At 37.6% G+C, this 25,276-nt stretch overlaps 1 protein-coding gene across 2 annotated transcripts in view; it reads left to right on the forward strand.

Moving 5' to 3' along the window:
- LManII (Lysosomal alpha-mannosidase II) overlaps positions 1 to 25,276 on the forward strand; it is a 77,104-nt gene that overhangs the window by 17,742 nt on the left and 34,086 nt on the right. Inside the window, exons 5-11 of one of the 2 annotated variants that reach the window (XM_090408954.1) lie at positions 13,606 to 13,711; positions 15,697 to 15,794; positions 16,014 to 16,085; positions 18,074 to 18,190; positions 19,662 to 19,865; positions 23,509 to 23,575; positions 23,979 to 24,018. In XM_090408954.1, the coding sequence (XP_090265080.1) occupies positions 13,606 to 13,711; positions 15,697 to 15,794; positions 16,014 to 16,085; positions 18,074 to 18,190; positions 19,662 to 19,865; positions 23,509 to 23,575; positions 23,979 to 24,018 (704 nt within the window). Of the gene's footprint in view, positions 1 to 13,605; positions 13,712 to 15,696; positions 15,795 to 16,013; positions 16,086 to 17,908; positions 18,026 to 18,073; positions 18,191 to 19,661; positions 19,866 to 23,508; positions 23,576 to 23,978; positions 24,019 to 25,276 lie in introns of both variants that reach the window. The other variant, XM_090408952.1, reaches the window with a different exon arrangement.

Genomic DNA, 25,276 nt, shown 5'->3' on the forward strand with positions numbered 1-25,276 from the left:
GTGTTTTGCTCTGTATATGTTCAAGTGGAAAAAATTAAAATATTTTGAAAGAAAACTCGCAGGGAAAGGGACAAGAGTAAAACCAAAAATGACATACTTCGATGACGTAATGAGGGGGTTCAAGACCAAAATATGAGCCCTGAAAAAGAAAGTCCACGGAGAGAGCAAAGCAGAAAGCTAAGATGGAAAAACCAACTTTCCTATCGAAGATTAGTACTGATCTAGTAAGACAGTTTCTACCAGTCTTATCATATTTTCATGAAGGAATGTTGCGAGCAGCTAAATCTTCACAGGCTCAAAAATTTAATTCGGTATATCTCTGCGAAAACAAATGAGTGAATAAATCAATGATGCACAGATGAGTTCGGAAGAAAACTTCTAGGCGGTATGTGTATTATTGTTCTTTTCTTGCGCGTTTAAGTATTTCACTGTTCTTTATTATTATTTTAGAAATTTACAACTAACAAGTCAGTAAAACAATATCTTCTGCATAAGAAAGAGAGAAAGATTCTGTAGTCTGAAGATACGACATAAAGTGCTTCAAGGCTAGTTAGTACACTCTTCTTGTTGTAGAGAAGCATTTCAACTTATTTAAGAAAGAAGAAAAAATTTGGATTGATCTCGGGTTTGTAAGTAACCCATAAAGGATTATTACGCAACGATGAATCTACTATACATCATTATTTCGATCCTTATTAAGAGTCTATTTCGAGTGCATGACTATTTTTTTCTTTTTCGACATTTTGCTGGTCGTGCAATTGAACCCATGGCTGTCGTAAAGCTAATAACTGAATTTGTCAATTACGTGATTTCCCATTCCTGTTTCAAATAAAATAAAATAAGGAAAAAGAAAATCCTGCCTCCATCCTTACAAGATCAGTTAACGCTGGCATTTGAAATGTGCCTTCGTACATCGCGCACAAGACGAGATTCGAACTCAGAACTTCTTGGGAGGCGTCCTCCTTCAGAGGGTCTTAATGCCCCGCTCTGCGAGTGCACCAAAATCACTTTTCTGTCGTCGGTTTGCTTTGAAATGAAATTATTTTTGTGCTTGGTTTTGGAAAGGCTAAAAGACTCTGTTGTTTTCAGTTACTCAGCGACGTGCTTCGACACTAGCATCTTCTTAAGAAGGATCGCATCCTTAAGAACTCTTTTTTCAATGAAAGTAAGTCATTAAGGAAGTACATGTGACTTGTGCTCTCAAAGCAGTCTCGTCATTGAAATACGCTGGCGCTGTGTGTTTCAAACTGTAATATTTGGCTTCTCGATTAGTTTGTTTACGATTTCAACAAACATCGGCAATAATGAAAACGGGTTGTTGATTCAGACATCAAAGTTGAAAGTATTCGCTTCATTGAGTTTTGTATAAAAATTTTCCTCTTTCTTTGTTTGTTTTCTGTTTTCTAAAACGCCGAATACCTTGACTTTTAATATGAAGGACTGCGGTCTGCAGTTTTAACAAGATTAAATGACTGAAGGAAATCCATTTATTTCGGAGAATAACTAACGAAGAGGCATTAAAAGTACGGCATGTCCGTATGTGATGTATTTCCGCATATTTACTTAGCAAATATGGCCAAATATTGCAAATATAGTCTTATTTGTAATAGATTCGGATTTATCACCACCGTGATGAAGTTCGGAAGTGAGAATAGCATTAAAATTGTTGCAGTCAACTGTCACAGTGCGATGTTTTACATTCTATCTATCAACTACCTAACACACGATGCTTAACTTGGTCCTTTCATTCTAAAGATTAAAGATGCGCACCTGAATGAAAGCAGTTCAGCTGAGAATTATGAAGTCTGTAATATATTCGTGGGTATCTTCGTGCGTTTCGGTTCTGAGCATGAACTCACATCATCGAAATAAGCGAAATGGTTCTTCCCGACAGGGAGGAGATTTTCAGTGGTGCTAAAATTTTGAAAGTTTTTTTTTTTTCATTGGTTAGTGTAATTCGCCAAACCATTCATAACATACCCCTAATTTTGATGTAATTGATCATTTTTGTCTTTAGTTAACTAAACGAACAACCAAGCAAATAAACTTAAAAAAAAAAAAAATTGACGAACAAACTCGTTTCGAGATGTCATTCATTATTACCGGTATTAAACTCGTTTTCCTTTTTTTATTTTGTGTCCTCAGTCTAACAGTCCTGATAATCAATCTATCCATCAGCAAACTTATTTCCGGATGGATAGACTGACAAAACACACTGATCTCTACTTTTTTTGCAGCAATACTAAATATGGACTGCTTTAAACGCTAAATTGTGAGAGAAATCTTCCGCACTCAATTTCATTTGCTAGACGAGAATGCTACGCCTCATGTGCAGTTGTTGAATCCACTGAGTCTTTACAACTACAATCCACCAATGAAGGAACACTAAAAAAAAAGTGGTTTGAATTGCACAAAATCCCATCCTTTAATCATTTGAATAACCTTGATCATGTCAACATTAATGTGTTGACATGATCAAGTTGTGACATGAAATGCGTGGTATTTATGGAGATTTGCAATAATATTAATAATAAACCTTGGTATCCGCTCCGTAATCTGAGGATGAAGCGAAATTTCGATGGTAGCTCTAATCTCCCGAAGTGTAGTGCATAAAAGCCGCGCAAATAACATTCCTTCGGTGTTTACTGCATAATAAACAGTTTGAAAATGTCTGCGATTCAAACTGCAATGCTTATTGCTTGCTTCAGCAGCGTTTTTCAAGCTTCCAACTTTGCTACTTGCGTTTGAAAATTACGACCAACAAATTTAAGAAAAGACAAACTCGAGACGCCAAAGTTCTTTTGTTGAGCTGCGTTACAAGCATTAAACGTTTTCTTTCTAATTAATCCGAATCTTTCACTGACATTCGACTAATGAATCATCACCTGTAACGAAAGCAGAAATTATAGCTTAATTTTCCTTCCCTTGGAAACTGTTTCCCTTCCTTAATTAAGAAAGGAGAGATAAAAACACACAACCCTTAAAGCACAGAAGCTGCAGTGCGAACAACTTTTGAATCCTTGACTAGGAAGCGTATTTGTTCACGTACGAAGAGATGAAAAGAGCGTTTGCATCTTTTCACTGAACATAACAAAATAGAAGGTAAAGCCATTAGTTTTTTCACTATATATGTGTCCATTGCAGAAAACTTTTCGACATCAAAATGTCGGTTAGAAAGAGCTTGTAATATTCACATTCGTTTAGCCAATTCGAGTAATAATATACGAATGAGGGCTAGAAAGTTCTGATAAACACGTAGAACAAAAATTACATTAAAGCAACTGATACAACCACAAGAAAAAACATACGCGGATATAAGAACATATGTTACCTTCTTAGCTCTGCTATTAATATGTTCTTTCTTGTGGTTATATCAGTTGCTTTAATATTATTTTTTGTTCTACGTGTTTATCAGAACTTTCAGGACCTCCGCCCATGTGTGTGTGTGTGTGTGTACGTACACGTGAGTGGTTTGAAAAGTTCTCGGCCTTACACATTAAATTTAATAACTATAGTAAATCTGGCCTTTCTCAGCATGCCGTATTTTTTTTTTCAACATGATCTCGCTTAAGACTCATAAATTTATCCCAGCGATGCTCCGGCGCCATTATTCCGTAATAGGCGTAATATACCCTGTAATGATTTTCAGTAAGATCTGCAAAATACCCCTCTACAGCTGCAATCACGTCTTGATTTGAAGAAAAACGCTGACCAGCGAGGAAGATTTTTTTAGTTTTGGGAAGAGATAGAAGTCAGCGGGAGCTAAGTCTGGGGAATGGGGTGGATGTTCCAACAATTCATAGTGCAGATCCCTTAAGTTTCCCATTGGCAAAACATCTTTGTGGGCAGGTGCATTGTCCTGATGAAAGATGATTTTTTTCTTCTGCAAACCAGATCTTTTCTCACGAATGTTTTGTCTAGTCTGGTTAAAAGTTCAGAATAATATTCCTCGGTTATTGTTTAACCATTAACAAGAATAAAACTGATGATTTTGTGCCTTAATTTATTACTATGGATGAGACTTGGATTCACCATTACACACCAGAATCCAAACAACAGTCGACAGAAGTCGGTTGTTCAGCGCCAAAGAAGACAAAGTCGGTTCCATCAACAGGAAAGGTCATGGTATCTGTGTTTTGTGATACTAAAGGCATTTTGTTTATTAATTATCTTGAAAAGGGTAAAACAATAATCGGGGAATGTTATTCCGATCTTTTAACCAGACTAGACGAAAACATTCGTGAAAAAAGACTCGGTTTTCAGAAGAAAAAAATCATTTTTCATCAGGACAATGCACCTGCCCGCAAAGGTGTTTTGGCAATGGGAAAATTAAGGGATCTGCACTATGAATTGTTGGAACATTCACCCTATTCCACAGATTTGGCTCCCTCACTTGTATCTCTTCCCAAAACTAAAACTCTTCCTCGATAGTCAGCGTTTTTCTTCGAATCAAGAGGTGATTGCAGCTGTAGACGGGTATTTGGCAGATCTTACTGAGAACCACTACAGGGACGGGATAATGGGCTGGAGCATCGCTGGAATAAATGCATTAGTCTTAAGGGAGATTATGTTGAAAAATCATTTTGAAATTGTAAATTCGTTTTTTTTTTTTTTCATTGTTAGGCCGAGTACTTTTCAGGCGACTCACGTATGTATATATATGTGTGTGTGTGTGTATGTATGTATGTATGTATGTATATATATATATATATATATATATATATATATATATATATATATATATATATATATATACATACATATATATATATGTATGTATGTGTATATATATATATATATATATATATATATATTAATGTGTCTTAAATAAACATGTAAGACATTATCTATTCTGTCTCAGAATAGATAATAACCACAACCTTAAAAATATATTTTGAAGGCATCATCATTTTAAAAATATGAAACGGCATTACAGCACGGTTTGAATTAAGAGATAAGTTTATCTGCGGTTTCGTTGGAGAGGAGGTGAGTGAAAAGTGCCAAGTTCGAATTTCATTATCTCTCCTTTACAAGTTCCTTGAATTTAGAAGTTTAGACTCGGGCGAATGTGGTCGACTGTGCCCAACTTACAACAGTTCTGCAAGCGCAACAGCGGCTGCTTGCACAATACTTTACTGTAGCGAGAGGCATCGAATAAGTGCCGATATGATGGAAACATTTCTTAGTAACAGAAAGGAATTAATATCGTATCGATGTGCCTTCAGGAATCACAATGAGTCGCGAAAAAAAATTCTCAGTAATTCATTTTTGTAGATCTACCAAAGGTCTACCTAATTAGTTTGGTAAATCTATGGCGTTCTCTTTCCTCTCATCGTTTAAACCACTAGCACCTGCCAATAATGAAGCGAGCCCTCTGGGACCCCAGTCCTAATTTTGTGTTTTGTTTCATTCCACTGGTGTTCCATCAATTTCTCCAAGGGGTCTTCAAGGGTTCTGCTCTGCTCATTGAAGCAGCATTGGAAGTCAATCTGAATACCGATGTTATTCTTCTTGCGTCATATGTTTCCAATCTTGGCTCTGAAATGGGGAATTACCTAGTTGGAGGATGCACGGGCACCTGCCCAAAAATCAATTAGGAACTACCACTCATCATTTCATGGACTATAAATAGCGAATCTGATTTATACTACGGAAAGCCATATACATCTTTATACGGCCACCACCAAACCACACCGCACCCAGTTAAAAAAAAAGTTCTCTCGCATCCTCCATACCTAAACGCATCCACTAAACTGGATGAGTGTGTAGCGTTGCTTGTCACACCACAGCTCCGATCTACATTGATCTGTATGCCTTGCCCATGCGCAACGACGATATTTTGTTAACAACAACCAGTAATATGTGATTAAAGAAGAATTCATGAGAAAATTCATATGGTGAGAACACTCATGGGGGGACTGTTGTCGTCTCGCATCTTCAAACAAGATTCTGTGTGTGTGGTGGTGAGATGAGATGAATAGAAACTCTAAAATACTGAGTGACAGCATCACCATTTTAGGCTTTGCATCTGTCATTTTGGGTTATTTAAATGTGCATTCTTTCACAAAGGGTTGTAAACGTATTGTACATTATCATTTAACTAAGGTTTATTTTTCACGGTATTAACAACACCACAAACACTTTTATCCACAAGGATGTTTTATTAATGCTAATATTTCGCTGGTTTTTAACTCAGCATCATCAGAGCACAACACACATGTAAACGCGACAGTGAGTGAGTGAAACAATAAAATTGCGAAAGACAAAAGATCTAAAGTCCTATTTTTGGCGCCCTCTAACGAAAAAAAAAAAAAAAAAGGCAGCAGTTATCCAGGAGTTTTTCTTAGGATAACCGTCTCCCAAATTTTTGGCAAATTAATGCAACCATATTTGTTAAGGTTGGGAGAATTCTTCAAAGCCATTGCTGACTCAAAAAATAATCTTTCAGATCTATAACGACTCCTAAATAGCACATTCGTTTTCCTCCATCTGATCCTGTGTGAAGGAGTGTCCAAAGCGTGGTCTGCCAGTCCCGACTTGCCATAGTAATAGTAGCGAATGTATCTTTCATGTTCTTCCAGGCGGATGTTCACTGATCTTCCTGTTTGCCCATAATAGGCCAAGTCACAGTCCATGGAACTTCATACACTCCTGGGTGTACTAAAGGGTGAAGTTTATCCTTTGGCGAGCGGATCAGAGTTGCCAGCTTGACGTGAGGCTTGAAGGTGGTGCGAAGGCCATGTTTCAATAATACTTTGGCTATCTTTTCCGATGTACCTCTGATATAGGGAATGGAAATGGTCATGTTGTATTCTTGTGTATTGGGGGGGGGGGCAGAGTAATGGGCCTATGTAGTATTTTTTCTATTTTGTAGGGATTGTAGCCGTTGGCTAAGAACGTATGGCGTAGGTACTGGAGTTCAGTGGTCAGAGCTGTATCGTTAGAACAAATGGCTCTGGCTCTGTGTGTAAGTGTTTTTAAAATGCCGTACTGTTGGACTGGATGATGATGTGATTGTTTATGTAGGTATCTTCCTGTGTGTGTAGGCTTCCTGTAAATAGAAAAAGATAGTGATCCATCTGAAAGGCGGGTGACTAATGTGTCAAGAAATGGTAGACAGTTATTTGATTCTTTTTCCACTGTGAAGTGAATTTTGGGGTGTTGGCTGTTTAGGTAGGCGACAAAAGCGTCCAAAGTGTCTTGTCCATGGGGCCAGATGGCAAACACATCGTCTACGTAGCGCAACCAGACTTGTGGCTTGTACGTAGCTGTGGTAAGTACTTGGTTTTCAAAGTGTTCCATGTAAAAATTTGCTAATGGGGGGGGAGAGGGGGGAACCCATTGCAGTACCATTAATCTGTTTGTAGAATTTTCCCCCCCATGTAAAGTAACCTGCATTCATAGTAAATTGAAATAATTCAAAAATGTCTGGGGGAAATTTAGACTTGATTAAATCAAGAGTGTCTATAAGTGGTACATTGGTAAATAGGGAGGTGACATCGAAACTAACCATTATGTCTGAATTTTTTTAGGATTAGATTTTTAACCAGTGTTTTGAAATGGATTGAATTTTTAACAAAAGTAGAGGAGTTGCCAGTAAGTGGGGCAAGCGACTTAGCTAAATGCCGGGCCAGTTTATATGTGGGACTATCTATGCTATCAACTATGGGGCGTAGGGGAACGTTAGTTTTGTGGATTTTTGGTAATCCATAAATACGTGGTGTTTTAACATGAATTGGTTTTATTTTCCTGATGATTTCTTTGGGCCAAGATGTCACTTTTTTCAGTAATTTTCGGACTTTTTTCTTTTGCGACATTGTAGGGTCTCGATGTATACTTTGATACGTGGAACTGTCACATATCAGATCTTGCATTTTTTTGTTATATTCTTCTTTATTCATGATAACTGTTGCATTTCCTTTATCGGCTTTTGTAATAATAATATTTTTATTATTATATAACTTTTTTAGGGCAGTTATTTGCTTATGTGGTATATTACTTTTTGGCGGCTTAGCTTTGTTTATAATATTTGCTATGTCTAGTCGCACGTTATTGGCCATTGCTGGCGGAAGATCGTGAATACCCCGTTCTACTTTCATCATAATTTCGAGTTTGGGAATTCGTTTGGGCGCGATGGCAAAGTTATGTCCTAGACTGAGAGCGTTCTTGGCTTCTTCAGTGAGTGTTTCCGACGATAGGTTTACGACCACGTGGTCTCGTTGAAGTTGCGGTCGGGGCTTCGTATGTTGGCACTGTTGTAGTAGTTCAAATTTCTTTAGGTGCTTGCTTTTAACTTTTGTGAATTCTTTTTTTGCTGCAACTTCGGAGATCTGCTGTAGGACAGTCCATATTTCAGGATTTAATACGTTTATTAGTTCTTGTTGTAGAGCTGTGATAGAGCTGTTTAGCTTACTAAGCTCTATGCGAGTAGCGGCGATTTGTTCTCGAAGAAGCGCTAAACTCGCCCGTCGATAAATACGATGTGCCTTTGCCGATTGCAACTTTTCTTTGAATTTCAGAAACGATGGAATAATGTCGTTGTCGCGGCATCGTTTAAGGAAGGCTAACCGGTTCAATTTTCTGGACAATTTCAGTTTTAACTTACCGAACCGTCGCGCTTTGTAGACAATATCTTCTCCGTGTAGAATCATTAATCTAACTGATAAGCTTAGGCGTTGATGGTTATTCATGACTTATTTTTCACGGTATTAACAACACCACAAACACTTTTATCCACAAGGATGTTTTATTAATGCTAATATTTCGCTGGTTTTTAACTCAGCATCATCAGAGCACAACACACATGTAAACGCGACAGTGAGTGAGTGAGTGAAACAATAAAATTGCGAAAGACAAAAGATCTAAAGTCCTATTTTTGGCGCCCTCTAACGAAAAAAAAAAAAAAAAAAAAAAAAGGCAGCAGTTATCCAGGAGTTTTTCTTAGGATAACCGTCTCCCAAATTTTTGGCAAATTAATGCAACCATATTTGTTAAGGTTGGGAGAATTCTTCAAAGCCATTGCTGACTCAAAAAATAATCTTTCAGATCTATAACGACTCCTAAATAGCACATTCGTTTTCCTCCATCTAATCCTGTGTGAAGGAGTGTCTCACGCTTTGGACACTCCTTCACACAGGATTAGATGGAGGAAAACGAATGTGCTATTTAGGAGTCGTTATAGATCTGAAAGATTATTTTTTGAGTCAGCAATGGCTTTGAAGAATTCTCCCAACCTTAACAAATATGGTTGCATTAATTTGCCAAAAATTTGGGAGACGGTTATCCTAAGAAAAACTCCTGGATAACTGCTGCCTTTTTTTTTTTTTTTTTTTTTTTTCGTTAGAGGGCGCCAAAAATAGGACTTTAGATCTTTTGTCTTTCGCAATTTTATTGTTTCACTCACTCACTGTCGCGTTTACATGTGTGTTGTGCTCTGATGATGCTGAGTTAAAAACCAGCGAAATATTAGCATTAATAAAACATCCTTGTGGATAAAAGTGTTTGTGGTGTTGTTAATACCGTGAAAAATAAGTCATGAATAACCATCAACGCCTAAGCTTATCAGTTAGATTAATGATTCTACACGGAGAAGATATTGTCTACAAAGCGCGACGGTTCGGTAAGTTAAAACTGAAATTGTCCAGAAAATTGAACCGGTTAGCCTTCCTTAAACGATGCCGCGACAACGACATTATTCCATCGTTTCTGAAATTCAAAGAAAAGTTGCAATCGGCAAAGGCACATCGTATTTATCGACGGGCGAGTTTAGCGCTTCTTCGAGAACAAATCGCCGCTACTCGCATAGAGCTTAGTAAGCTAAACAGCTCTATCACAGCTCTACAACAAGAACTAATAAACGTATTAAATCCTGAAATATGGACTGTCCTACAGCAGATCTCCGAAGTTGCAGCAAAAAAAGAATTCACAAAAGTTAAAAGCAAGCACCTAAAGAAATTTGAACTACTACAACAGTGCCAACATACGAAGCCCCGACCGCAACTTCAACGAGACCACGTGGTCGTAAACCTATCGTCGGAAACACTCACTGAAGAAGCCAAGAACGCTCTCGGTCTAGGACATAACTTTGCCATCGCGCCCAAACGAATTCCCAAACTCGAAATTATGATGAAAGTAGAACGGGGTATTCACGATCTTCCGCCAGCAATGGCCAATAACGTGCGACTAGACATAGCAAATATTATAAACAAAGCTAAGCCGCCAAAAAGTAATATACCACATAAGCAAATAACTGCCCTAAAAAAGTTATATAATAATAAAAATATTATTATTACAAAAGCCGATAAAGGAAATGCAACAGTTATCATGAATAAAGAAGAATATAACAAAAAAATGCAAGATCTGATATGTGACAGTTCCACGTATCAAAGTATACATCGAGACCCTACAATGTCGCAAAAGAAAAAAGTCCGAAAATTACTGAAAAAAGTGACATCTTGGCCCAAAGAAATCATCAGGAAAATAAAACCAATTCATGTTAAAACACCACGTATTTATGGATTACCAAAAATCCACAAAACTAACGTTCCCCTACGCCCCATAGTTGATAGCATAGATAGTCCCACATATAAACTGGCCCGGCATTTAGCTAAGTCGCTTGCCCCACTTACTGGCAACTCCTCTACTTTTGTTAAAAATTCAATCCATTTCAAAACACTGGTTAAAAATCTAATCCTAAAAAATTCAGACATAATGGTTAGTTTCGATGTCACCTCCCTATTTACCAATGTACCACTTATAGACACTCTTGATTTAATCAAGTCTAAATTTCCCCCAGACATTTTTGAATTATTTCAATTTACTATGAATGCAGGTTACTTTACATGGGGGGGGAAATTCTACAAACAGATTAATGGTACTGCAATGGGTTCCCCCCTCTCCCCCCCATTAGCAAATTTTTACATGGAACACTTTGAAAACCAAGTACTTACCACAGCTACGTACAAGCCACAAGTCTGGTTGCGCTACGTAGACGATGTGTTTGCCATCTGGCCCCATGGACAAGACACTTTGGACGCTTTTGTCACCTACCTAAACAGCCAACACCCCAAAATTCACTTCACAGTGGAAAAAGAATCAAATAACTGTCTACCATTTCTTGACACATTAGTCACCCGCCTTTCAGATGGATCACTATCTTTTTCTATTTACAGGAAGCCTACACACACAGGAAGATACCTACATAAACAATCACATCATCATCCAGTCCAACAGTACGGCATTTTAAAAACACTTACACACAGAGCCAGAGCCATTTGTTCTAACGATACAGCTCTGACCACTGAACTCCAGTACCTACGCCATACGTTCTTAGCCAACGGCTACAATCCCTACAAAATAGAAAAAATACTACATAGGCCCATTACTCTGCCCCCCCCCCCCCCAATACACAAGAATACAACATGACCATTTCCATTCCCTATATCAGAGGTACATCGGAAAAGATAGCCAAAGTATTATTGAAACATGGCCTTCGCACCACCTTCAAGCCTCACGTCAAGCTGGCAACTCTGATCCGCTCGCCAAAGGATAAACTTCACCCTTTAGTACACCCAGGAGTGTATGAAGTTCCATGTGACTGTGACTTGGCCTATTATGGGCAAACAGGAAGATCAGTGAACATCCGCCTGGAAGAACATGAAAGATACATTCGCTACTATTACTATGGCAAGTCGGGACTGGCAGACCACGCTTTGGACACTCCTTCACACAGGATTAGATGGAGGAAAACGAATGTGCTATTTAGGAGTCGTTATAGATCTGAAAGATTATTTTTTGAGTCAGCAATGGCTTTGAAGAATTCTCCCAACCTTAACAAATATGGTTGCATTAATTTGCCAAAAATTTGGGAGACGGTTATCCTAAGAAAAACTCCTGGATAACTGCTGCCTTTTTTTTTTTTTTTTTTTTTTTCGTTAGAGGGCGCCAAAAATAGGACTTTAGATCTTTTGTCTTTCGCAATTTTATTGTTTCACTCACTCACTGTCGCGTTTACATGTGTGTTGTGCTCTGATGATGCTGAGTTAAAAACCAGCGAAATATTAGCATTAATAAAACATCCTTGTGGATAAAAGTGTTTGTGGTGTTGTTAATACCGTGAAAAATAAGTCATGAATAACCATCAACGCCTAAGCTTATCAGTTAGATCATTTAACTAAGGGTTAGGTTATCTTGGAGTCCTGCGGTTATAGAACAGAAAATGAACTTTTTTCGAGTCACTTCAATATGCTCACACCCTGAAGGGACAGAAATCGCCGGATAAATAAATTATGCTATTTCTTTTCTTCTATGCGGAGAGGTCTCAGATCAAAGATTGTATTACGTACATAAAGGAATCAAAAAGTATTTGCATGAGAACGAAAGTTAGCTGTTCTGTTTACTAATTCACGAAGTCAATGCCGTTGATCTGATCACTCAGGAGATTAGCGAATACTTTATTTCATTCCAATCTCGATGGAAGAGGTCAGGTTTTCCCTTCGGTCATGATGCTCTTGGAGCAGACGGCTTCTCACCTTCTATCTGAAAGGCCAGTTATTTCTTGATTGAAGAGAAGGGTTTATGCTATCATGTCTTGTATGAAAATGAAGATAGCTGCCTTGTTTATAACTAAGAAATAGTCGTTGTTGAGTTAATTAACTGTGCATGGATTAGGCTGAAGTATTCGTCTTCTATGTGCAAACAGCCTGAGTGACACTTTCAGCATCCCGAGACGAATGGATTATAGAACAAAATGGAACGTTTTTCAAGCCATGTCACGTCTCCAATAAGCAGAGACCCTGAAGGTACAGAGTGTGTTGTTATTATTATTTAACAGGGCATTTGAAGTAGATGTGCCAATGGGCTCCAGTTTTGCCAGAGAAGAGACATTGTTCGGATAATTCTGTTTTGAATTTGTTTGAGTGGGAGGTGCGTTATATCACGCGCTCCACTGAATGTCGGCATCAGGTTTGGTGGCGCTACTCCAGAAAATCAGGTTGTAATAGAATAATGATTGTTGGGATGGTCACGAAGTATTTTACTAGGGCTGTTGGATCAAGGTAATGTGGATCTTCGTATTAGAGGGAGTAAGTCTCGTCGCACCGGGTCTTCTACTATGAGAGAGAGCGATGCCCCTCTTCAGTTATAATATCGGGCATAACTGACTGAAATGCAGATTTCACAGTGTCTGTTTGTTTTAGGCCTGATTCCCAAATTCCAAGTTAGCGAATAAATTTGGAAAGTGTCATATGAGACTCGGAGAAAGGAGACACAAGATTTTCACTCGTCACCAGCGCATGCAGGAATGAAGATTTCTTCCTCGGTGATGGAGATTTTTACCATCGTCTTGTGAGTTCAAAAAGGATTTCTGCAAGAAAAATATACATACACAGAAATATTGTTTGCTTCTGATAACGTACTTCTTATCAAAACAGTATGCTGGCTTATTTTCTCTGGTTACTTAACTATTCTAAGTATTATCTTAATTAAGTTCTTAATAGTTGTTATGTTAAGACAATTTTATTAAAATTTATATTTGGGAATAAGTGGATGGATTGCATCCTGGTTTAGTGTTCTGCGCTTAACTAAGTGCTAATGTTTCGTTTTCAGATGAATTTCGATGGCTTATTTCTTGGCCGTATCGACTATCAAGACAAGGAGAAGCGAGAAAAGACGAAGAATATGGAATTCGTGTGGAAAGCAAGTGAAAATCTGGGTAACATTAAATGTTTTCCTTACTTCTCTCATTTAAAAAATGTATTAATTCTAGCAATGGTCCATGGAACTGCCAACATTTATACAACAGCAAAAAGTCGTTCATAACAGCCAGGAATTTGAAAAGGCGAACAAGAACCACAGTGAAGCCTAAACCCAAAATATCATTAACTTGTTTGGTTTTTCTCGTCAATGTTTCAGGTATTCCACGCAAAACATAACGAAAAACCCCTTCTGTATGGAATCCCCATTAAATTAAAAATGAAAGAAAATTAACTAAATTAGAGTGGCCATGAGGGATCTTAAGGCTGCTTTAGATATTCAATATTGGACTGAGTTATTACTGTAAAATAATTGCTTCATTAGTTAATGCTTATTTAATTATTGCGAAATGCATCAATTAATTTGAATCAAACTGTGAATAAAAAAACGATTTCTAAATAGTAAAACATCTAAGATTTTTGAAATTCTCGCGATCCATTTTCTTATTTCTCACCAAATATATAGTTACGATATTATCACTGTCCGTTGGCCGAGTGGTTAGAGTACCCGTTCTCCAACCAACAGGTCACGTGTTCACATCTGGGCATGGACGTTTGTGATTGTCTTTATGAAGAAGATGAATTACATCGCCCGGTGTGAGACCACCTCCCCGCTTATTGGAGGCCTGAGGTGGCTTGAAAACGTTCCATGCGGGGTCTCTAGAGCAGGGTTTCCGGATTGTGTAAAAATTAATAAAAATTACAATATATATATAATATAAAATAAAATAAAATATATAAAATAATATATATATATATATATAAAGAATTGAATAACTAGAACCGAGATTTAAGTAAAAAGGTTTTAATATAAAAACACGACTAGTTTCGGCTTGTAACAGCCTTCATAAAAATAGAAGCCTCGTCATGAAGGTTATAGATGAAAGAATGATCATTAACTCGGTTAACATACTATATTCTTTATATTTTTATAAAGAATTGAATGACTAGAACCGAGATTTAAGTAAAAAAGGTTTTAATTTAGTTAATTTAATTTTAGTTAATGATTAAAGAATAATCATTAACTCGGTTAACATACTATATTCTTTATAAAGAATTGAATGACTAGAACCGAGATTTAAGAAAGATAAGAAAGAATGATTATTGACCGAGTTAATGATCATTCTTTCATCTATAACCTTCATGACAAGGCTTCTATTATTATGAACGCTGTTAAGCCGAAACCAGTCGTGTTTTTTTATTAAAACCTTTTTACTTAAATGTCGGTTCTAGTTATTCAATTCTTTATAAAATATGTAGGTTAACCGGGTTCTTTCATATATATATATATATATATATATATATATATATATATATATATATATATATATATATTCGCTTAGACATCCAAGTTGTCAGCACTCAAAACAGATTGATAAATATGACAAAAAAAGAAAAAAAGAAAAAGAAATTCTTCTCCCACTCACGGTATAAAATATACTATATGTTTTTAATACCCCAAATGGTGTTGGTGGGAACCACACATTAAAAAAATCCATTTTCCTGCATTTACCAATGGATGGCTTTGCAGGATATAGTAGGTAAAATTCTGGTGGGTTTACTCAAGTGGAATCCGCAATGTCTTCGCACCGTCTCCCATAAGTCAAGGTGAAAGATGGACCAGCACGGTATCTCTCTAGAAGGGGAAATCACGTTGGACTGTCCAAAGTTTCATCCAGGTTTATTGACGAAGGTGCGAAGACATTGCGCCCTAAGACTCTGTCGTTTATAGGCGGCGCACTGCCTAAGCTTTTTCCCCCATTCATTTAATAAAATTTAAGCATTAGATTTTAAATACAGTATTATATTATTAATCTAATGAAGCCTCTCATGATTCCTAATCTTTAAAAAGTTTTGATGAAAATGATGAAGGCGGTAATAATATTCCGGATAGACAATCGGAGTTGGGATTAAAAGCAACTGATTCGCAGTGTTTTCTCCTTAGGGAAACAAGGACAACTGTTCACAGGAGTTCTGCCAAACGGGTACAGTCCCCCAGCTGGATTTTGTTTTGATCTTCTCTGCAACGATCAACCTATTATGGTATGATATTTTACCTCACAATCGCATAATTATTTTTGTGCAGTTAGAATTGCAACCGCGCTATACCAAAGATGTCGCTCAGCGTTTTGTACTTTCTTACCGTTTCACTTATTTCGTAGACTGATTGAATTTTATGACATTAATCAAACATGAAAGGAATAGCAGCAACAAGAACGGAAGAGAGGTTGAATTCTTTGATTAATTTTTCATCCTTAATAGGACGATCCGAGAATGCTTGACATGAACGTGAAACAGAAGGTTGAAGATTTCATTAATATCGTAGAAACCCAAGTAAGTATTCATCTAAGACATTCATAGAAATCAATACCGCATAAATCGACTTGATAGCATCGTAAGAAGTTTCCTATCGTGTAATTGTTGACGATTTAATGCTAGCTAGACAATGTTTTACAGTGGATGCTTCTGCCTTACTCGGCGTTTAAACATTGAAGGTTTCCTCCTTATCCTCCCCGCTGTTAGTTACACAAGTTTCCAGATTTGTTACTGAATTCTTCAATATGGAGGGTGAGGGGGGGGTTCACATTTGTCGCGTGCGATTTGCGTGTCATAGCTGCCGTGATTTACGCGTACAGCGTGTCTACTAAATTGCTAACACAAGTCGATGCTTTGCATTTTTCGGTCAGCCTTCAGTTTGACCCCTCCAATGAACGTAGAATTTCGAAGAGCTGTTTATTTAAAGAGAAGAAAAATCCGCATATAAAATGTGTGGCGACTACCTAATAATTCATTTTACCTTAATGCTGCGCGAAAACCTCTGATAAACTTCAAGAATGATTTTTCATGCATCAACAACTTCCTCGTGTATTTTGTTTGTTATCAGAGGAAAGAGAGAGAAAATATTTCCCACATTTTTCGCATACTTCGCGAGGTGTTTGCGATGCTGAATCGCTTTACTGATAAACGTATTTAAGGAAGTAAACCTCCTAAACATAATACACGAAGTATTCCGTAAAGTTGCGACATTGACCTTCGATGTTCAAGGCCTATCTACAATATTGCTGACCTGCTCGGCAAATTCACACTTCTCGATTATCTAACGAAGAATCTGGTGGTTAATGCCGATATTGTCTAACACTGCGCACTCAGGGGAGTTTCCCTTCCGCAATCAACGACTTTATCTTACGGCGTGCTCCTACCTGCTCGGAGAGGAAACCTGACTTCGCTAGATGCGTCGTTTTATTTGCGTTTCTTCCAACATCGGCTTGGGATGCTCTGCGGGGTGAATCACAATTCGTTTGTTTCCAAAACAGCGGAGGTCACGTATCGTTTTGTAGGAAGCATCATTAAATATTTGACTGAATGACATCAAAAAAATCAGGAAACCTTAAATAACTAAATAATAACAAAGTAAACAATAACCAATTAAAATAGTTAACAGCATATAGTACGGAAAGTATTTAAGCTCAGTTTATTTACTAATTTCGAATAGTTTTTGAAATATACTCGTAGATATTAAAGAAAACGTAAAATTGTTCCTTTGCATTGGATGACGTGACTCTGGAAACTAAAGCCAGGCTTATCATGTTCTGTTTAACGATCGGCTTTGCTAGTCAAATCCACAGCGAGTTCTTCGCACTCTCACGAGCATTCATTAATACACGGTGGGATTCGAACCTACACCCTGTTGAATGGAAAGTGAAAAGGCTATCTACAGGCTGTGGGCTCGAATCCCACTGTGGTAATGAATGCTGGTGATAGTGCGAAGTAGTAGATGGCTTCATCGAGTCGTATGGGACCGTCATCCTGCTTACTGAAGCACCTTGAATTATCTCGCAGAACTAACTGCAATTTTTCTAATTTACAAGAGATTATTTTTTCGTCATAGCTGATAATCATAAAATAGTGCAAACAATTCGAAATTCTGCTGCCTTAGTTAAACCTGACGCGTGATGAAGATAAACAAATGTCCTTAACAAGAGTTAGGATTAAATTGGATATCTGAATAAGATTTGCAATAACTGTTGTAAACAGCTTCAAAATATTATTAATCTCGAAATTATCGGATTTTCCCGATAATTCATTCCGAATCTCGTTTCAGTTAAATTAAGGCCTGATTTCCAAGTCGACTGATGCTTTTTCCCGTTTTTGTTTAGGTCCAAACTTTTGCCACCGATCACACCGTAATAACGATGGGAAATGACTTTAACTACCAAAACGCAGGCACGTGGTTCAAGAACCTGGATAAACTGATGCACCACGTTAATGCTAAGGTAGGTGGGTACATGTGAGGAATTGTAACTGTCCATTACTTATTTCAGGCGAAGAAGTACGCAACGGACCACATCGTAATGACTATGGGAGACGACTTCGAATACATGAATGCCAACATGTGGTTCAGGAATTTGGATAAACTCTTGCGTTACGTGAATTCTGAGGTGAGTACTGCTTTACATTATAATCTGTTTTATATCTCTGAAAGTCTTAATTCATCAGCACATTCACACACAATAACACCACTGGGTGGGGTGGGAATGGAAGAACTGGAAACGATTTAGCTTATTTCCAGATTCGTCTCTACGACACTTTATTCAGTGTCGCAGTTTATGTGGCGAGTAATGTCGATATGGAAACAACATATCGAAATATTTTAGGATTTTGTGCATCGGTGGGTGTTTCTCCAATGAGAGACATTCCCTTGTCCGGAATGTTCCCCGATAACTAAACGACACATTCACTTAAAGGTCCGAGAAAACTATCTTTATTATTAACGCTTTCAAATTGACAGTTTGCGTTGTCCTTAATTTCTGGTGGTGTTTATAATTCGGTATAATAGGTACCGCACGGCATGAAAAGGAATACTTTTGTCGTACAATGGAGGCGTATGAGGGAAGGATTCATTGCTGAAAAAGAAGAGAATTGAATGGACAAAAGCCAATACTTATACTAAGAAGGGAATGAAGCTCGATTGGCGTAAAAGGATTTTCAAGCTGCCAATGGAAAGGATGGATGACTCCGGTCTTCGTTGAATGTCTTCTCTGTTTTGGCATAATTACAAACACTACCTGTGGGAGTCTGATCAGCAAAATCTCTTGCATACAACACAGAATATTGCGCAGATTTTTTTTCTTGTTTATTCGTCAAGGCCTGTACACATTTCGACACGGTACCGATGTGACAATCCATGTTAAAAGACTTAATTCTAAGGTGCCTTCAAAACACACGAAGCAGTACGTGTATTAAAAGGAAATGACCATTTGATTAGCCCTTAGGGCTATTTATCCAGCTCGAGCAAGTAATTTCACACTTCGCATGTAGCACACGCTAAAACACACTGTCCTTCGTATCAGAGAATTTCTCAGAAAAGCTTTCGTTTGCTAAGTCTTCAAAGCCTTGTTTAAGTAGCATTTCCGCTCTTCTCCCGAGTAACACGGCCTTTCAGTTCTTGGAATCGATGAGAATGGAAGAGCTAAGTTTGCAATGAAGCAGAACCTCAAGGCAAACTAACTGTGTACGTCAGACATAAATACAAAACACTTAAATCATTATATGTCATTTGCGTACAAACCGCACTGTAATGATAGCGATGACTGCGCGAGAAAGTATTGCACAGCCGAAGGACACGAGAAGACAGTCACACCATTCAGCGATCAGATGAAAAATCCCAACCAAACAACTCGCAAACGAGGAAGAACATTCGCGCCATTTTATGGTCTTAAGTAACGCTTGGATGCACTTTAGTAGGTCGACTTAAGATTGGGTAGAATTCAACATCGAAATATAGTTAAAGATATTTTTGCGTTATTTTAGTAATTTCAAGTTATAAATTTAATCACAATTCAATTCACACGACTGTCGTATTCTTACTGTTAGCACCGTGATAATATATAGAATTTTTTTTCTAATTAGCAATCACAAGGCAGCAAGATTAACGTATTCTACTCGACGCCATCTTGTTATCTTTACGCTCTAAACCAGGCGAACAGGACTTGGACCACAAAATCGGATGATTTCTTACCGTACGCCAGCGATCCTCATGCATTTTGGACAGGTTACTATACCAGCAGACCCTCCATCAAAGGATTCGAACGACACACAAATAATTTCTTACAGGTGAGCGCCTTTTCCTTCGCCTCTCATTTCCAATGTAACAACTTCAGCTTTTATTTCAAACTTCTTCAATCGGATGAAGCAATGCAACTTGTCTAGGGAATAATAATTTAGTAAAAAGGAGTTTCCGGTTGCCTACGTAAGTAAGTATTTATGTCTACAGATATGTGGGTATTCACTGGGCCTGTTTGAGAAATGAACTTAAATCCGGGTGACGAAGGAACAGAAGAGAATTTTATAGCAATAAAATATACACGTAAGTTAAACTCGTCGTATGATAATTAATTATGAGAGGGAGTGGAAAGTTCTGATGGATACCTAGAACAAAAATGATATTAAAGCAAACCACCAGAGAAAAAACATAGGAGGATACAAGAATATAAGAGCATAAGTTACCTTCCTAACTCTGCTACTAGTTCGTTCTTTCTTGTAGTTGCTTTAATATCAGTTAATGTCAGTTGCTTTAATACCATTTTTTGTTCTAATTGTTTATCAGAACTTTCCAGCCCCCCCCCCCCCAACTCCCTCGTATGTCTTACGTTCCTATTCGTCAAGTTACTTCCATTTTAAACAGAAGTTCTGTTTAAAATGGAAGTAACTTGACGAATGACTTGACGAAGTAACCTGGCTTCTGCGTCATTAAATGCATTATCAGCAAATCTCATTGGGATTTACTATTAACGCAACAAACGAAGTTGATGATTTCTGAATTTCTTTTTCTATGCATTAAAAGAAAATGAAGCGTGTGTTCAACGGAGCAGGTTATAGCAGAGTTGAACAAAAATCATATCACCGATCTTGATATCATTTGCGTTCAACTTTAATGCAACTGGTGACAATGATGACCGACTCGGAATTACCTAAAGGTGTATGAACAAGAAAACGAAAAATCTTGAAAATGTAAACTTCTATTAGCTTTCAACACAATAACTTCGTCTCTTATGACGCTTGTAGTCTGGCGAAAGGAGAGACATTTTTAAACTGGAAAGACCAATAGCGATGTACTTTAGATTCAAGGACACAAAAAGCGTATCACCGTGCGATTTAAAAAAAAAAAAAAACATTAGTAGCACGCGTAGGCGGGAAAAAATGTTTCGCTGCTTTTGTCTAATTTTCATTCTGACGATGTTTATTTTAATTTTATTGCAAAATGAGGCTCTTCGCTTCCCCACACACGAGCGGTTGCGAAACGTATGGCAAAGTGATGCGCGCGCGCGCGTGTGTGTGGGTATCGCATGTTATTGCCGCTGGTTACCTCAACGAGTCATCTACGTCGTCTTAAAATTGTCGTTCATCGCCGTTGCCGTCAAGAAAATTACTTCAGCAACGGCAAAGCTGCTTGTTTACTTCTTCGACTTAACTGAAAACATTTAACGAAAATATTTTAACGCGAGTGTAGCTTTGTGTGAAGTCGGCACCAGTAACGCGGAATCTTTTTTCATTAAAAGCGCGGAACAATGTAAAATCAGAAAAATACAACCGGAAAAACATGAGAGAAAAAAAATTAAACAGTAACTTGCATTATTTCGCACGTGATAACATTTACAAAAATATTAAAATAAACCATCTTCCATTTCGTGTAGGCTCATTATTGACCTGCCACAGCCAAGAAACGTGGATTCTTGGAAACAGGTTTACTGCTTTTAACCGATTTGCCTGTTTTAGAAGAATTTAAAAGATGAATGAGGAATTAATCTTACTACCTCCTCATGAGAGCGGCTAACTCACCTTAAGTTGCAAGCCTCTTCCCCTTTGAGTTCTTCTCTCCCTACACTGGATTCAGAGGTTCTTCGAACAGGCATCGCCAATACCGATCGAACAACGCATGCTCTAAAACACTGAGATGTAATGTTTAATGAAATAAATAATCAGATTTGTATTTTACAGTTTTAAAATGTATGAGGTATCCTTGTCCATGCCGGTGTGTTTGTTTAGACGAGTGTACACATAACCGCTTCACAGCACCTGAATATCCCGGAGGTCTTCAGAGATAGACCAGATCTTGGTCATACTTCCATAGCGCCAAACACCTCGGTTTATCTCAGGCTACACGTTTACAGGATTTCTGAGAGCATAAGTCAACTCACAGAAAGCATTTCATTAATTTCTATGAAATTAAACGTCCGAAATGTTTTTCTCATTTGATGATGTTCTCGTTTTCCAATGTGGTTCAATTTTTAGTCAGCAGCGGATCTCTGCAGTGCAATGGGAGTATTTCCAAGCTTCGTTAAATTAGCAGCGAGTCTGTCTTGAGCTATTGACTATCCCTTTCCGACTTCGCTTTAATTTTCCGCCTGTTCAACTCAAGATGCAAAATAATAAAGCGTAAGCAGCCTTGTTGTCGTGGGATTCCTCCAATTTTCGTCATCCGTCCCTTAGGACCGGTTGAGCCCTCCATTGAGGGATTTTAGTATGTGTTTTGGACTGTAGATCCGTATGCGTGTTTTCAAGGGCCGGCTTGCCTGTTCTGAGGGAATAAATACCCAAGTTTCTGGGTGAATAAAAAATCCCTTACCTCCGTGTAAGACCGGCTAACTCACCTTTCGTTGAAAGAAGATGCCATGGACAGGAATCGAACGCAAGTCTTTCCGGCCAAAAGGCTTCGTCTATATCGCCTGCTACGGAGGCTCTATGAGCGGCATTCTTAATGGCATAAAAGTATCGTCGAATTTTTCGTACTTTTTTTTTAAATAAAACATCGTCCAAGTAAATTCGCTATTCTCCTGGTGTTCGTATCTTTCTTAATGGAAGAAAGGCAATTTTGATGGCGACACAATGAACCGCATCACTCCGGCTGTCCAGGAGTTATTCTGGAACACACTGCTTCGACTATTTAGCATTTGAAAGTAACTGGATCATCATGAAAGGTGTTGAGGGTCAGTCGTGAAAAATAACAGTTAGTTGACAAATGCCATTGCAGGATTTTAAGAGAAAAGTGCTCTCAATAAAAAAATTTCATAAACATTTAATTTCATAGAAAGAAAAATTGACTTTGCTCTCGATTTCACTCGAAGGATCGAGAGCAGGTCTACAAAATTAGTAGTTGACTGTTAAACAAACCAGAATACATGCAGTTAATTTAGGATGTTGATTCATTGCAATCGTAAACACGTCTAGTCAGAACGGTGACGTGCAAACTGAATAACGTGCGTGTGTACATCCAGACGTTATGAACTGAAGAGAATTAAAATATCTATTTTACTTAAGCAAGAGAAGCAAGTCAAGCATGTGTGATTTCTTGCATTTGCTAACTGTGCTGCCATCTATTGTCCAAGATCGGTAATATCAGGGTCGTGCGATAACCATTTTAAGATGAATACCAAATCGAGTGAAAGATAAACCCAAAACTATAAAGTTTCCTATATTTTAAGTAATGTAACGGTTTAACTTTTTTTTTGTGTCTTCGTTTACGAACATCACACAATTAATTATTTGTAATTGGCATATGTCGAACTAGGTCGTCATATACTTTAGGAATATGACGAGAAATTGTATAATTAAACAGAGTTTGCCTATTTCGAAACCCATTTCGTCAAGGATGATATTATGCTTGATTTTAACCATTTCATCTTTTAATATTTAACTATTATCAGAGTTAATTTTCTTTTCGCATTAACAGCCTTTCGAATTGTTTTGATTCTTTCAGATATGCAAACAGTTGGACAGCCTTGCCCAGTTGGGTCCTCTGGACATCACCGATTTGAATCCTCTTCGTAAGTGTGTACATGAAGGCTCAATAAACATTTATAATTTTTTCATAATCAGAAGTACGCTAAATCTTTCATTTTCCGTTTGTTTAATTGTTCGTTACCTCTTAATAAACCGAAAAAAAAAAATTGCCAATTTATTTCCAATTTCAAATTTTTAAAAATTAATTGAGAAAAATATTCGAACGCCTTAAAATAACGAAAGTTATAACTGATGTCTTGTGGGATAATTTGCAACTAATAATCGTATTTTTTTGTCTAATATTGCTTCAGTTATTGGATCTGCAACAACAATAATTTATTTATAGTTATTGCATGCCGGTTTACAAAATTTCATTATTTTGAAGTTTATGGATGCAGAGAACCGACAACGATGAAATTAAAACATTTTTTTATTCTCTTTGTGTAGGAGAAGCTATGGGTGTAATGCAGCATCACGATGCAGTAACGTAAGTTCAGATCTTTTCCATTTCGGTAGCATAAATTCTACCATTTTTATTTTCACAATTGTCAATAGATGGCAGCACCATGCTAAACGCTTTCTGATTTATCCTAGAATCTAGAACGCAATGTCACCTTTTATAATCGAGACGATGACAGTGCATCCTTCAACTTCTTAAAATAAAATAAAAAATAAATAAATAAATAAAAAAACACCTTTTTTTCCGCTCAAGAAGCTGTTTCATACCTGCGCATTCAGCTACTGTGTGCGGGTAATATATAGCCACTAACTCTATACAAATCCCCAATCAGTCCATCCTTCGAATAATGTTCACGCATTTCGGGTGGTCCACTTAAAACCTACTTAAAAATTCTTGATGCCGTCCAGAAGAGAGCGGTTCAGCTCACAGATGATCCTTCCTTCACAGGATCATTTCAAATGCTATCTCACAGACAATGTTTAGGCTCGGTATCTTTTCTACAGATACTTCTATGGTCATTGCTCCAGTTACCTGGCAAACATCATTCCTCCGCGTTCTGTTAATACAAGATCAGCTAAAGGGATGTCCAATATCCCTTTCAGTACAACTACAAACTCATCGAACCTACTTCTCTTCCTCATCTATTCCATCTACCTCCGGAACAACCTTCTCAACGATGTTTTTCTCAACAATTTCAACTTATAACTCTTTAAGAAGAATGTTTGTTCTTTCTCAACCCTTATCTGCACCTCACAAATGGTACTGATGGGCTATGGGTTCTTGTGCCTCTCGTATGTGGGACAGTATATATAATTTACAAATTGCTAACTGAGAACGAATTAAAACATTATTCGACCAAAAGATGCAAAATTCCCGAGTAGGCGTGATAAAGTTATTTGAAACTATTCTTCAAATGACGCGATAGGATGCAGAACTTATAGCACATTAATATCTGGAGGGAGGTTAAGAAAGAGACACAACAAACCCCATGTGCTTTTTAAAGAGCTGGATATTGTATTCCTGGAGAAGGCTTTTCCAGACAACCGTGGTACATGGAATAAAGGAATGATGCTTTATTCCATGTACATCGATCAAAAATCCGAGAACGCAAGGCGGTTCTCGGATTTTTGATCGATGATGAAGAATAATAGTGATCGATTTAACAATCAGCACCATCGTTCTTCTAAAGGAATGACTCAGCTGTGCTTTTGAAAATATGCTCAGAAAGACAGTAATGACTTCGGCCACCCGATGCTGAGCTCCACGTGATCTTGCGAATGTTCGC

This window comes from Typopeltis vanoorti, chromosome 19, assembly GCF_054136105.1.
Source record: "Typopeltis vanoorti isolate ZY-2024b chromosome 19, IOZ_Tvanoo_1.0, whole genome shotgun sequence".
In the NCBI taxonomy this organism is placed as follows: domain Eukaryota; kingdom Metazoa; phylum Arthropoda; class Arachnida; order Uropygi; family Thelyphonidae; genus Typopeltis; species Typopeltis vanoorti.